The sequence below is a fragment of the Mus caroli genome, chromosome 9 (assembly GCF_900094665.2).
Source record: "Mus caroli chromosome 9, CAROLI_EIJ_v1.1, whole genome shotgun sequence".
In the NCBI taxonomy this organism is placed as follows: Eukaryota; Metazoa; Chordata; class Mammalia; order Rodentia; family Muridae; genus Mus; species Mus caroli.
Window position 1 is genome coordinate 17352178 of NC_034578.1, and position 13879 is coordinate 17366056.

The following is a 13879-nucleotide window of genomic DNA, read 5'->3' on the forward strand; positions in this document are numbered from 1 at the left end:
TTTTGGTTTTTTCAAGACAGGGTTTCTCTGTATAGCCCTGGATGTCCTGGAACTCACTTTGTAGACCAGGCTGGCCTCGAACTCAGAAATCCACCTACCTCTGCCTCCCGAGTGCTGGGATTAAAGGCGTGCGCCACCACGCCCAGCTTCAATTTTTTAAATAGAGTTTTAAATTTATTTTATGTGTGTGTTTGTCTACATGTGTGTATGTGCATTATATGCATGCCTGCTGCCCACTGAGGTCAGAAGAGGGCACCGTATCCTTTACTGGAGTTACTGATGGCTAAAAGCCACCATGTAGGTACTGAGAATTGAGCCTGTGCCCTCTAGAAGACCAGAGCAACATGCTGATATGGTTTGGTTTGGCTTTGGTTTTGTTTTTTTGAGACAAGGTTTGGGTTTCTCTGTGTAACAAAGCCCTGGTTATCCTAGAATTGATTTGCTGAATAGGCTGGCCTCAAACTCACAGACATCCACCTGCTTCTGCCTCCAGAGTTAAGGGATTAAAGGTGCAAGCCATCATACCGGCTGAGGTTTGTTGTGGGTTTTTTGTTTGTTTGGTTGGTTTGGTTTGGGTTTTTTGTTTGTTTTGTTTTGAGACAAAGTTACAAGGTTTCTCTATGTGGTCCTGGCTGTCCTGAAACTCATTATGAAGATCAGGCTGGCTTTGAACTCAGAGATCCACCGGTCTTTGCCTGGTGAATGCTGAGAGTAAAGGGGTGCACAACCACACCCAGCCTGCAACAAGTGGTTTTTCATTACTCTGCCAACTTTCCAGCACCTCGGATTTTTAAAAAAATATATTTATTTATGAGTGCTCTATCTGCAAGTATACCTGCATGCCAGATGAGGGCATCAGGTGAGTCACCATGTGGGTGCTGGGAATTGAATTTAGGACCTCTGGAGAGCAGGGGCTGCTCTTAACCACTGAGTCATCTCTCCAGCCCCAAGATTTTGTTTTCTTAAAGCCAGGACTGGAAATAAGGTTTGGCTGACAGAGTGCTTACCCAGTGTTCAGGAAGGCTTGTTCCACTCCACGCTGGGGGAACTCACCTCATCAGGGATGAGAAGGCAGCCCAAGCACAGAGTGGAGGCAGGAGCATCAGGATTTCAGGGTGAACTTGGCTGCGTAGCAACTTTGAGGGAGCCTTGAGTATGTGGGACCCTGTGTTAAATAAGTAAATAAAAAGTGAAGGGTGAGCCGGGGCGTGGTGGCGCACACCTTTAATCCCAGCACTCGGGAGGCAGAGGCAGGTGGATTTCTGAGTTCGAGGCCAGCCTATTCTACAGAGTGAGTTCCAGGACAGCCAGGGCTACCCAGAGAAACCCTGTCTCGGAAAAAAAAAAGAGTGAAGGGTGATAAGGCGGCTCAGCAAGACCATTGCCAGAAAGCCTGACGACTGGCATTCAGTCCCTCAGACCTGCATGGGGGGAGAGAAAATGGACCCCTCAAAGTCATGTGCATACATTCACAACACAGACGCACACACGAGTGTGGTGGACTGAGAAGTGTGGCAGTGGTGGCTGAAGAGATGGCTCAGCAGTTAAGAGTACAGACTGCTCTTCCAGAGGTCCTGAGTTCATTTCCCACGTGGTGGCTCACAACCATCTGTACATAAACATGCACCTGCACACCTACACACACACCCATACACACACATGCACCTGCACACACACCCACACATACACACACACAGGCACACACTCACGCACCCCCCCACACACACACACACCATTAGGAAATGTAGTAGCAGTAAAATTCGTATGACCTGGAGCTGGTGATGGCTCAGGCTTCAGCTCCCAGCACTGCAGTTCAGGGGACTCGGTGCCCTCCTCTGGAGTCCATGGACACTAGGCACACACATGGCTCACAGACACACTGGGCAGGTAAAACACCCATATACGTAAGTAAAAATTAAAAGTTTTCAAAATGAACAGAGACCAGACCTGGTGGCACAGGCCTTTAATCCAGGAGGCAGAGAGAGGTGGGTCTCTGAGTTTGACGCCAGTGACGCCAGCCTGGTCTACATAGCAGGTTTTAGGCCAGCCAAGGTTACATGGTGAGACCCCTTCAAAAAATGGGGAAAAAAGGCCAGGCGTGGTAGTACACATCTTTAATCCTAGCATTTGGGAGGCAAAGACAGACAAGATCACTTTGAGTTCAAGGCCAGCCTGGTCTACAGAGTGAATTTAAGGCTAGCCAAAGTTATATACAGAGGAAACCCTGTCTCAAACAAACCAGTTTGTTTGTTTGGCCCACATTTCAGATTATTCCTAAAAAGGGGATGTATAATGTCATTTGTTGCTCTGCTCCCCAGGGGATGCACAGATGTCATTTGCTGTGTGTTGCTCTTCCTGGCCATCGTAGGCTATGTGGCTGTGGGCATCATAGGTAAGTGCTGGAAGGGCCGGCATGGCCTCTTTGATCCAGGGTGGTGCTGTGGCAGGGAAGTGACAGAGTCTGTCTGTCTCTGCATCTCTCCACAGCCTGGACCCATGGAGACCCTCGGAAGGTGATCTACCCCACTGATAGCCGGGGCGAATTCTGTGGGCAAAAGGGGACAAAAAATGCGTGAGTTTATTTATTTGCATGTGCACTTAAGCAATAACATCCATATGGGGGTCTTGGCAGACCATGGCAGGCTTGGTGTTGAGTGCCTTAACCCCTTGAGCCATCTTTAGGTTGGGTAAGAACTCCCGACCAACTCTATTCACCCTCCTCCAACCCCAGGGACAAACCGTTCTTGTTTTACTTCAACATCGTGAAGTGTGCCAACCCCCTGGTCCTGCTGGAGTTTCACTGTCCCACCCCTCAGGTAATGCGTTTCACCTCTTCCCCTTGGTGTTTCCCCGGAGCTCTCCTCATGAGCATCACGTGGAACCTCCGTCCCGGATGGCGTCTCTGTCCTGATTCTATAGCCCCTTCCTTGTGCTCCCCCAGATCTGCGTGAAGCAGTGTCCAGACCGCTATCTCACCCTTCTGAGTGCGCGCAACACTCGTGACTTTGACTATTACAAGCAGTTCTGTGTGCCCGGCTTCCAGAATAATAAAGTGAGCAGAAAGACGGACCCCTTTGGTGCTCGGGTGGTGGATGCCAGAAGGGGCTTTTGTCAGGGATTCGCTTGTTCCTATTCTCTCTGCAGGGGGTGGCTGAGATACTCCGAGATGGGGAGTGTCCAGCAGTTATCATCCCCAGCAAACCTTGTGAGTATGGGGATCCCACGTGGATGAGGTGCAGACTGGGGAATCCGCAAGGACTCCCTCTGACAGCGCCTTCTGGTCCCACAGTGGCCCAGCGGTGCTTTCCCGCCATCCATGCCAACAAAGGAGTCCTCATGGTGGGCAATGAGACGACCTATGAGGATGGACATGGCGCCAGAAAGAACATTACAGATCTAGTGGAGGGTGCCAAGTGAGAGGACAGCCCTCTAGTGTGTGGCATCCTGGGGTGGGACTGGAGCGGACCTTCTCTGGGTATGACTTGAGTCTCTTTCAACCCTAGAAAGGCCAACAAGGTTCTAGAGGCCAGGCAACTTGCCATGCAGATATTTGAAGATTACACTGTATCCTGGTACTGGATTATCATGTGAGTTGGAAGGAAGGTGGCTGTCCCCTGGCTACCACATCTGTGAGCTAAGGATAGTGTCACTCATGCCCCTGTCTTATCCCCCAGAGGTCTGGTCATTGCCATGGTGCTGAGTCTCCTGTTCATCGTCCTGCTACGATTCCTGGCGGGCATTATGGTCTGGGTGATGATTGTTATGGTGATCCTGGTGCTTGGCTATGGTGCGTCTCCCCTTCCTCCTCCTCTTCCCTGCAGACCTAGGGTCTGCAAAGTGCAAAATGTCTGCTGCCCCGGGACAGCTTTCAGAAAAGCCAGCCTCAGCCTTCAGATGTTCTTCACTGTTTAACCGACCAACGTGCTTAAGTAGAGATTCATGCAGTTGTTGTAGGTACTTTGAGGCAGCCAGAGCCCGTCAGGAGTGGATGGATGAAATCCAGCTTGCTGGGGCTAAGCTTATAACTCAAGCACTTACCTGTAGCCCTCCAGTAGGTGCTATGGTTGTGGCTCAGTGGTTTAATGCAAGCACATGCAGGGCCCTGACTTCCTTTCCCTCTCTACCACAGAAAAAAAGAAAAGAAATAATTTACCTCTCAACTTTGAGACCCAGGGCCCCGTTTGTCATTTTAATCAACAACAAGAGACATTGTGAAGACATCTCTTTAGCCCAGTGACTAGGCTTTTCACTGTGGTGTCCAGGGTGCCAGTTCAAATCCCAGCTTTGCTGCTTCCTAGCTCTGTCCTGGGGCACATGACTAAGCCTCCTGTGCATAATTACTTCCACCATCTAATGGGAATAATTGCTTTTCTGGGTGGGAAACTTAATGAGAAGGTGGTAATGTAGTATTATGATGATAATATCAAGAGGAGAGCCTGCGAGGGGTGGAGGCCTGCCTTGCAAACCAGTGTCTTGTGTTCTAATTAAGTTTTCTTCTTCTGTGGATTTTTTTGGGGAGGGGGGTGAGAGAGTTTCTCAATGTAGCCCCGGCTGTCCTGGAACTTAACTCTGTAGAGCAGGCTGGCCTTGAACTCAGTTCCACCTGCCTCTGATTCCTGTCGGCTGGGATTGAATGTACGCAGTGCTATGGCCTGGCTTTTCTGTATTTTGATGTTCATGTACTATGTGTGTTTGTGTGCATGTACATGTGAGGACAAGTTTCAAAAGTGATTTTCCTCCTTTTACTATGTGGGTACCAGAGTTTGAATTCAGGCTTGGCAGTGGGAGCCTTTATCCACTGAGCCATTACTGGCCCTTATTCTGATTTTCTTCCTTTTAAACTTCCTGAAAGGACCTTTCATCTTGGGATCCAGATATCAAAGCATACATGTTAGCGTGGTGGTCATGCCTGTCATCTTCTGCCAGGGAAGGCGGAGTCAGGAGGATCATAATTTGAGTATGGATCCTGCTACATAATAAGACTTAGTCTCAAAAACCAAAGAAAGGTGTTCATGTTAACCATGGTTTGTGCTGTTGTTGGCAAGTTAGGTGACTTGATATTTGTTTTTGATTTTTGAGACAGGGTCTCAGTGTATAGCCCTGGCTGGCCTGGAAGTGGCTGCATAGATGTCTGCCCTTTTCTGCCTCCCAAGTACTGGCATTAAAGGGGTGTGCCTCCATGCCTGGCTGGCTCAGGTTATCATTAGACAGGAGGCTTCCTAATACCTGTTCATTCTTTCATCCACTTTTCGAGCACAAGCCTGAGCAATAAATATATTAAGTTCCAGGCCAGTCAGTGCTCCATAGTACCTGTCCCTACATACTACCCTATCTCAAAAGACAATCGGGAAAGTTACTGTCTGCGCTTGTGGCTCTACACAGGCATCTTCCACTGCTACATGGAGTACTCGAGACTCCGTGGAGAGGCAGGCTCCGACGTCTCCCTGGTGGACCTTGGCTTCCAGACGGACCTCCGTGTGTACCTGCACTTGAGGCAGACCTGGATGGCTTTTAGTGAGTTGCAGCACCCCTTCCTCCCCCATGCTTGTATTATGGGAAACCTAGGAGGGATTGAAGTAGGACTCTGAAATGGGTGACTCTCAGCTTTTAGAGAAATCATTTAATTGTATGTTATTTTATTTATATCTTAAATCAATTTCATTTCTTATTACTTTTAACTTTTAAAAATTGTATACTTCCTTGTTGAGAGGGGTGGTCTGTAACAAGGCCCTCCTGTGTGGAGGTCAGACAGAGGAAGCTCTCACTAATTCTCTGCTTCCACCGTGACTCTGGGGACTGGAAGTGAATTTACAGCCCTGATGGCTGCCCACCCTTCTCCACAGTGATCATTTTAAGCATCCTGGAAGTGGTCATCATCCTGTTACTTATCTTTCTGCGCAAAAGGATATTGATCGCCATCGCCCTCATCAAAGAAGCCAGCAGGTGGGGCCTGGAGAGCCAGGGGTGTGTGTGCCTGGGGGCTCAGCCCGGCCGTCTGAGCTTGATGTCTGTCTCTGTTCCTCCCCAGGGCTGTGGGACATGTCATGTGCTCCCTGCTCTACCCACTGGTGACCTTCTTCCTCTTGTGTCTCTGCATTGCCTACTGGGCCAGCACTTCTGTGTATCTACCCCTCATGAGTCTGGGGTCCCCAAGGACAGGTGTCCCTAAAATGCCCTGCAGTTAGGGTGGGTCTACCCCCTTTGTTTTACAAACTTCTATAACCTTTATATTGGGTAAAGGGGTGGCAGTATTTAGAGGTCTAAAGACAACTTGCAGGAGTTGTGTACTCCCTCTGTGAGTGGGTCATTGGGCTTGGTGGCAAGTACCTTTATCAGATAAGCTGGCCTCCTACCTCAGCTCTGAAGTCTCAGGACTCCAAGGGTGAGCCAGCACTCCTGAATTCCCCCACACCTTTGGGTCTCAGTTCCAGCTTTCAGTTTCCTTAATGAGCCTTCAGCTTCCTGTCCACCTCCAACACTGCCGTGTACAAGGTTGTTGATGACACAGCCTGCCCACTTCTGAGGAAAACCTGCAACCCAGAGGTAGGCGTCCCTGTGATGGAGGACAGGGCTGCCCTGGCCGCCGCCTCTTGAAGATGTTTACCTGATGTCACTCTTTTCCCTCTAACTCTTTCTTCATTCTGGTGTGTGTGTGTGTGTGTGTGTGTGTGTGTCATGTGTGTACATATGTGTTTGTCAAGGTCACTGCTTTATATTTCTCAACCTTATTCCTTTCAGACAGCATCTCTCACTATTTAGTGAGCTAAGCTGGTATCTTAGCTCCCTATGGCACTGGGGCTACAGGCTAGCACATGGTCACACCCATGAATTTATGAGCAGGATGGAGACTTGAACTCAAGTCCTCATTTTTAAGTCCCCTTACCTATTGAACCATTTCTCCAGGCGTGCTAACACCTTTTTCCGGACTAAAGTAATGGATTGTTTGTTTTGTTTTGGGTTTTGTTTGTTTGTTTGTTTGTTTGTTGGTTTTGGTTTTTCAAGACAGGGTTTCTCTGTGTAGCCCTGGCTGTCCTGGAACTCACTTTGTAGACCAGGCTGGCCTCGAACTCAGAAATCTGCCTGCCTCTGCCTCCCAAGTGCTGGGATTAAAGGCATGCGCCACCACTGCCCGGCGTAATGGATACTTTTGCTTCTAGGACCTGTCCTTGGTCTAGCCTCAGCTACTCTGAACTGACACTGTGGCTCCTTATCCCTCCCCCAGACCTTCCCCTTGCGGAATGAGAGCCTCCAGTGTCCCACTGCCCGCTGCCAGTTTGCCTTCTATGGTGGCGAATCGACCTACCACCGTGCCCTGCTGGGCCTGCAGATCTTCAATGCATTCATGTTCTTCTGGCTAGCCAACTTTGTGCTGGCCCTAGGCCAGGTAACACTGGCCGGAGCCTTTGCCTCCTATTACTGGGCTATGCGGAAGCCTGATGATATGCCTGCCTTCCCCCTCTTCTCTGCTTTTGGCCGAGCACTCAGGTAAATAGGAGTGTTGGGGTGGGAAGGGGAGGGATGCAGGGACCTCTTCTGGCCGGGCCACTGATCCGAGATTTTGATTCTAGGTACCACACGGGCTCCTTGGCTTTTGGCTCCCTTATTTTAGCCATCGTGCAGATCATCCGAGTGATGCTGGAATACCTGGACCAGCGCCTAAAAGGTGCCACCCTTCCTGTAGCTTCAGCCAGGGCCTGGACTTAGCCCCTGATTGGGTGTTGCTTGAGGGGTGGGGCCGGAGCTATGCCTCTCCTGGGTTTCCCTTTGTGAAGGGGTGGGACTGAGGGGCAGAGGAGCAGGTGGAAGAGCCAACTGAAGGCAGGCATGGTGGCACAGGCCTTTAATCCCAGTATTCCAGAGTCAGGCAGACCTTTTGTGAGAGTTAGAGGCCAGCCTGGCCTATAGAGCGAGTTCTAGAACAGCCAGAGCAACGAAGCGAGCCCCTGAGAAGAGTGAACTGAGTTGCTCAGAGTTCTGGGTGTCTAGGGGCGGGCGGGTCGGATCCAGGAAGGGCATCTCTGACTAACAAAGCTGTCTTGTTTTGAGGCAGCTTTTTACTGAGTAGTCCTAGCTGGCCTGAAACTCTGATATGAGATCCACCTGCCTCTGTTTCTGAGTGCTTGGATTGAAGGTATACATCACTGCTCCTGTTTTGTTTTAAAAGGCTGGCATCCAAACTCACTAAACAGCCAAGGATGACCGTAATTCCTGATCCTGGGCAATTCCTTTGCTGGATTGATTAATTTACTTACGCTGAGGCAGACTCACTAAGTGGTTGAGGCTGGCCTAGTAGTAGTTCAGGCAAGCCTCAGACTTTGCAATCCTTAGCTGTCTTGCTGGAGCTTGGGGGTCTCATTCAAACGAAACTCATCTCATGGCATCCTTTCATCCCTTCCGTTCTCTTTCAGCTGCACAGAACAAGTTTGCCAAGTTCCTCATGGTTTGTCTCAAGTGCTGCTTCTGGTGCCTAGAGAAGTTTATCAAATTCCTGAATAGGAATGCCTACATCATGGTGAACAGCAGGGCTGTATTGCTGCCCTGGGTGGGAGGATTCCCCATCTCCATCCCATGGGCCTCATACCTTCTTCTGTTCACTCCAGATTGCTATCTATGGCACCAACTTCTGTACCTCAGCCAGGAACGCCTTCTTCCTGCTTATGAGAAATATCATCAGGTTAGCGGGACACACCTCCACCCCTCAGCCTCCCTGTCCTATCTCACCTTTCCCAGCCCCCCTCTTGCCCTAGCCCCCTTTCTGAACCAGTCTTCCACTTACTGTGCCTCCCCTCCCACCTCCACCCTCTCCCAGGCTCTGAACCCACGCTCACACCGCTCCCTTCACTCTCCCCTACAGGGTGGCCGTCCTGGACAAAGTTACAGACTTCCTCTTCCTGTTGGGCAAACTTCTGATTGTGGGTAGTGTGGGTGAGTGGTGCCACCGGGGCTGTCTACACTGGCGTCTGGGAGCCTGTCGGGAGTGACCTGTAAGCTGGTGTCAGGCTCGCGTAATCTTCTATGGAGTCCTTCCTTGAGGACTCAGCCTTGTCCCTTCATCCCAACACAGGCATCCTGGCCTTCTTCTTCTTCACCCATCGGATCAGAATTGTGCAAGATACAGCCCCACCTCTCAATTATTACTGGGTTCCGATCCTGGTGAGCACCTTTGGGGACAGACCAGGGTAGAAGCAGGGGGTTGAAGATAGGGGTCGGGAATTGCTCAGATTTCTTTGGCGACGGTTGGGCGGTGGCACAGTCATTGGTTATTTGTTCTCTAAATATTTACTGAATACCTGCTGAAGGCACAGGGATGGAGGGACTTTTCCTTAGGAACTAGAGTTACTGCCCTTTACATTTGTTTATTGTGTTTGTGCTGGATAGATGCACTTGTGGAAAGTCAAAGACACTTAGACACTTGTAGGAAGTGGTTCTCTTCTCCTTCCATGTTTTAGGGGTTGGATTCAGGTCATCTGGCTTGGTGGTAAGTGTCTTCATCCACCAAGCCATCTTGCCAGCCCTAATAATAATTACATATACACATATATAATATATATTACATATAATTAATAATATATATTATTAATAATAGATCTTATTATCACTCTTACTATTATTGTTGAAAAATGTTATTTTGTTATTTAGGTTTCTTTTCCATTTTGTTTCGTTTGTTTTTTGAGACAAGGTTTCTCTGTGTAGCCCTGCCTGACCTGGAGCTGGCTCTGTTGACCAGGCTGGCCTCCAGTTCCCAGAGATCCACCTCCCCTTGCCTCCCAATTGCTGGGATTACAGGAGTGGGCCACCACAGCCCTGTTCTTTTCTTGTTTTTTGAGACAGGGTTTGTCTCCATAACTCTGGCTGACTTGGAGCTCGCCATGTAGACCAGGCTGGCCTCAAACTCAGTGGCTTTGTTTTTTATTTCGAAACAAAAGTCTCTCCATGTAGCCTTGACTGACTTGAAACTCATTACGTAGACCAGGCTAGACTCAGACTCAGACATCTGCCTACCCCAGCCTCTTAAGTGCTGAAATTAAAGGTGTGTGCCTTTAATTATCTCTATTTATTAGCTTTTATTTTATGTGTATTGGTGTTTTACCTGCATGTGTGTCTGTGTACCACATGCATGCATGATGCCCGTGGTGGCCAAAAGAGGGCATCAAATTCTCTGGACCTGGGATGTGGGATTACCAATGGTTGTGAGCTGCCATTCGGGCCCTGAGAATTGACCCCAGGTTCTCTGGAATTGCAGCCAGTACGCTTGTCTGCTAAGCCAACTCTCCAAAACTCCCCTCTTTGCCTTTTTTCCTTGACTGACACCCAGGCCGACATAGAACTTTTGATCTTTCTGCCTACCAAGCCCTGGGATTGTGCCACATTGTGTCACCGCAGAAAAGGCCTTGCAGGTTAGATGCGTTGGACATTATCCAATGATGATGCTGATGGCACACACCTGCCATCTCAACACTAGGAAGAACAGGCAAAAGAATCAGAAATAGAACAGTAAATTCAGGGCCAGCTCTAGCTACAGAATTCTCTATCTCAAAAAAAAAAAAAAAAAAAAAAAGGCAGGCAGTGGTGGCTCATGCCTTTAATCCCAGCATTTGGGAAACCAAGGTAAGCAGATCACTGAGTTTGACAAAGCAAGTTCCAGGACAGACAGAGAAACCCTGTCTCGAAAAATCTTAAGAAAAAGAAAGTATGGAATGTCTAGGCAAAGGGGAATAGCAGAGAGCCTGAGGTCTGGACTCTATTTCCTGGCAGTGTCTCCTGCTGGATCCAGGGCTCCCTGGTTTTGGCTAGTCCAGGTGGCCAGCTTGCCCTGGTGCTGCTATCATCAGTCTCAAGTGCTGGGATTACAGGGGGCCGCCTCACTCACCTGATGCTTGCATGGGTTTGGAGAGTCTGTCTCAGGTCCCCAGGTTTGCACAGCAAATGCTTATCCACTGACCATCTCTCGTGTGCCCCAGGCAGTCCTGGCACCTGCTGTACAGCCCCGGCTGGCCTCAGATTCAGGCTGGCCTTGCACTTGAGCTGCCAAAGTACTGAGATTATAGGCACACACCATGTGGCCCTGTGGAATGTGGGATCCAATTCCATAATGCCCCAGAATGCTCAGAAAACTGCAGCTGGGGGCTGGAGAGATGGCTCAGCAGTTAAGAGTACTGATTGCTCTTCCAGAGGTCCTGAGTTCAAATCCCAGCAACCACATGGTGGCTCACAACCAGCTGTAATGAGATCTGACACCCTCTTCTGGTGTGTCTGAAGACAGCTACAATGTACTCATATATAAAATAAATAAATCTTTAATTAAAAAAACAAAACTGCAGCTGGGTAAAACCTCAAGGGAACGTCTATAGTGCTAGGAGCATCTGTAGCATGAGTGGTCTAGAATCAGACACTACTGCCAGGGGCATGACCTGAAGACTTGCTGTTAGCGGTGAAAGTAAAAGCTAGGTGAGCTAGAAACTCAACAGCATATGCCAAGGCCCTGGGGTTGGAAAAAGCAAGGAGCATTGTGGAGCTGATTGGGTTCTCCTAAGGTGAAATGTGGAAGGCCAGACCTGGTGGCTTAGGCCTGTCATTCTAGCACTTAGAAGGTAGAGGCAGGAGGATAAGGTGGTCAGTTTCATCTTGGCTACTTGTTTGAGGCCAGACGGAAAAATGTGTGAGACTATCTCAAAAAAAAAAAATCTAATCTAATCGGACTGGGTGTAGTGACTCATGCTAAGGTGAGGAAGACCCTAAGTTCCTGCCACAGTACATACAGCACGGTGGTGCACATGGAGACCTCCAGTACTGGGCAGATCCCCAGAGACACTGCCAAACTTTCTAGCCAATCACGCAGTTTATCTCCTAAAACTAAGGCGAGGGTCCAGCAAGGAGGCTCAGAAACTCACCAAGCCTGGAGACATGAGTGCCGTCCTCTGGACCCTCATGGTGGGTGGAGAGAGTCACCTACTGCAGTTCTCTTCTGACTCCATAGCATACTGTGGGGTGTGTATGTTACCATGAAATGTAATATAGATATTAAAACAAACATTTAAACTAAGGTGGAGAGAGATGATATCCGATACTGACCTGGCCTTCACACACACCAACAGCCAAGTGGACTGAGCTGTGCACTGACCCATAACCACAGCCCACTGAAGGCTAAGGCTAGAGAAGGAGCCATGCAGTACAGTAAGAGGGTGATGTTCTTACTACAGACTCATGTCAGTTCCCAGCAACTGCACTAGACTCTGTAATTCCAGTTCCAGGTGATCTGGGTACCTGTACACGTACATATAATCAAAAGTAAACATGACGGAAACAGGAAAAGATTTACTCATGGCCATATTGACATGATAAATAAAATAAATGATTTTTTTTTTTTTTTTTTTTTGAGATTGGATCTCACTATGTAGCCCTGGCTGGTTTGGAACTCTATGTAGACCAGGCTGGTCTTGAGCATTCTGTTTCCAGGTGTTGGGATTAAAGGCGTGAACCATGCTTTTAGGGCTGGAGAAATGGTTCAGCAGTTAAGAGCACTGTTATTCTTGCAGAGGACCTGGGTTCAGTTCCCAGCACCCATATAGAGCCCCACAGCCCTTCTCAGCTCCAGCCCCAGGGGGTCGGCAACTTCTGATGTTCATGGTTATCAGGCACACACATGCTACCCATATAAACATGCTCACAACACACTCACACAGATCTTTTGTAAAAGGTAAAAAGATGTTCTAAAGATGAGGCAGGAGGATTGCCATGAGTTCTATAATGGCAGACAGCCTCTTGGCTCATGAGAGGGAGAGGTTTCTTAGCCTAGGGAGGACAGTGATGGGACGGGGTTGCTCTTCACCTGAGCCAGGCTGGAACAAGATGTTTTCTCCGGAACAGACAGTGATCATCGGCTCCTACTTGATCGCGCACGGCTTCTTCAGCGTCTATGGCATGTGCGTGGACACGCTGTTCCTCTGTTTCTGTGAGTGACCCCTTTATCTCAGCCCATCAGGGACCCTGACTTCCTTCTCCCCAGAGGACAGGAAATGCCTCCCTCCAATGAAAGCACAAAGCCACCCTTACCCCAGAGTTCCCCAGGGCTGGAGGTGTCCCTTCCAGGCCCATGCATGCCTTTCTGGCTTCCTCACCGCGCTTCAAGCTAACTGTTCCCCACCCCCCTGCCACCAAGATGTAGCTGGAACACTCTGTCCCCTGGGTCTGTGGCTTTGAAATTTCTGGCTTTGTTGGGGACTAGCACAGGGTCCATGGCTGCCACTAACTCTGGTCTCCACGTGTCTTTTTTCTCCCTCCTCCCCTTCTCCCCCATGCCTGCTGGCTTCTTTTCCATTTTTTCTTCTGCCTCCCTTTTCCAACCCCCTCCTTTCCTGACCACCCCACTTTCCACCCCCTGCTGGTTCCTGGGGGGCCCAGGTGAGGACCTTGAGAGGAATGACGGCTCTCAGGAGCGACCCTACTTCATGTCGCCTGAGCTGAGAGGCATCCTATTGAAGGGGAATCCGCAGGAGGGCAAGCAGGAGGAAGTGGAGGAGGAGTAGACAGTGAGGGAGCCGGGCAAGCTGGCCAGGGGGCCTCTGGAGACCGGGTTTGTGCGTGTGACTGCGGCGCTTCTTTGACTGGGAACACGTGGGGCTCCTGCAGTCATTCCTTACCCCTTTTTCCAAAACCAGGCAGTCATCCTCTCCCTGAGCCCTAAGCCCATCCTCTCACTGGAGCATTTAGGCAGGGGCTCAGCCACGGAGCCCCTCCCTCAGGCCCTCCCTGGAGGATTCTGAGTGCTCTACCACGGAACTATGCCCCTAGCCTTGTTGATTTTGTATTTTGAGACATTGTCTCTCTCTCTCTCAGTTGCCCAGGCTGGCCTGGGACTTAAGGTAGTGAAAGCAGCCCT

General features: G+C 49.6%; 1 protein-coding gene across 5 annotated transcripts in view; it reads left to right on the forward strand.

Annotated features, from left to right (window-relative positions):
• Nucleotides 1-13879, forward strand: part of Slc44a2 (solute carrier family 44 member 2) — a 33924-nt gene that overhangs the window by 18509 nt on the left and 1536 nt on the right. For 2 of the 5 annotated variants that reach the window (XM_021172275.2, XM_021172274.2), the window contains exons 3-22: nt 2319-2392; nt 2488-2572; nt 2732-2816; nt 2942-3052; nt 3145-3205; nt 3290-3413; nt 3504-3587; nt 3675-3787; nt 5383-5514; nt 5844-5943; nt 6029-6121; nt 6459-6543; nt 7223-7485; nt 7569-7663; nt 8409-8512; nt 8601-8674; nt 8855-8925; nt 9065-9153; nt 12868-12952; nt 13402-13573. In XM_021172275.2, the coding sequence (XP_021027934.1) occupies nt 2319-2392; nt 2488-2572; nt 2732-2816; nt 2942-3052; nt 3145-3205; nt 3290-3413; nt 3504-3587; nt 3675-3787; nt 5383-5514; nt 5844-5943; nt 6029-6121; nt 6459-6543; nt 7223-7485; nt 7569-7663; nt 8409-8512; nt 8601-8674; nt 8855-8925; nt 9065-9153; nt 12868-12952; nt 13402-13526 (2053 nt within the window). In that variant the 3' untranslated portion in view covers nt 13527-13573. Of the gene's footprint in view, nt 1-2318; nt 2393-2487; nt 2573-2731; nt 2817-2941; nt 3053-3144; nt 3206-3289; nt 3414-3503; nt 3588-3674; nt 3788-5382; nt 5515-5843; nt 5944-6028; nt 6122-6458; nt 6544-7222; nt 7486-7568; nt 7664-8408; nt 8513-8600; nt 8675-8854; nt 8926-9064; nt 9154-12867; nt 12953-13401; nt 13578-13879 lie in introns of all 5 variants that reach the window. The other 3 variants (XM_021172277.1, XM_021172276.1, XR_003837607.1) reach the window with 2 other exon arrangements.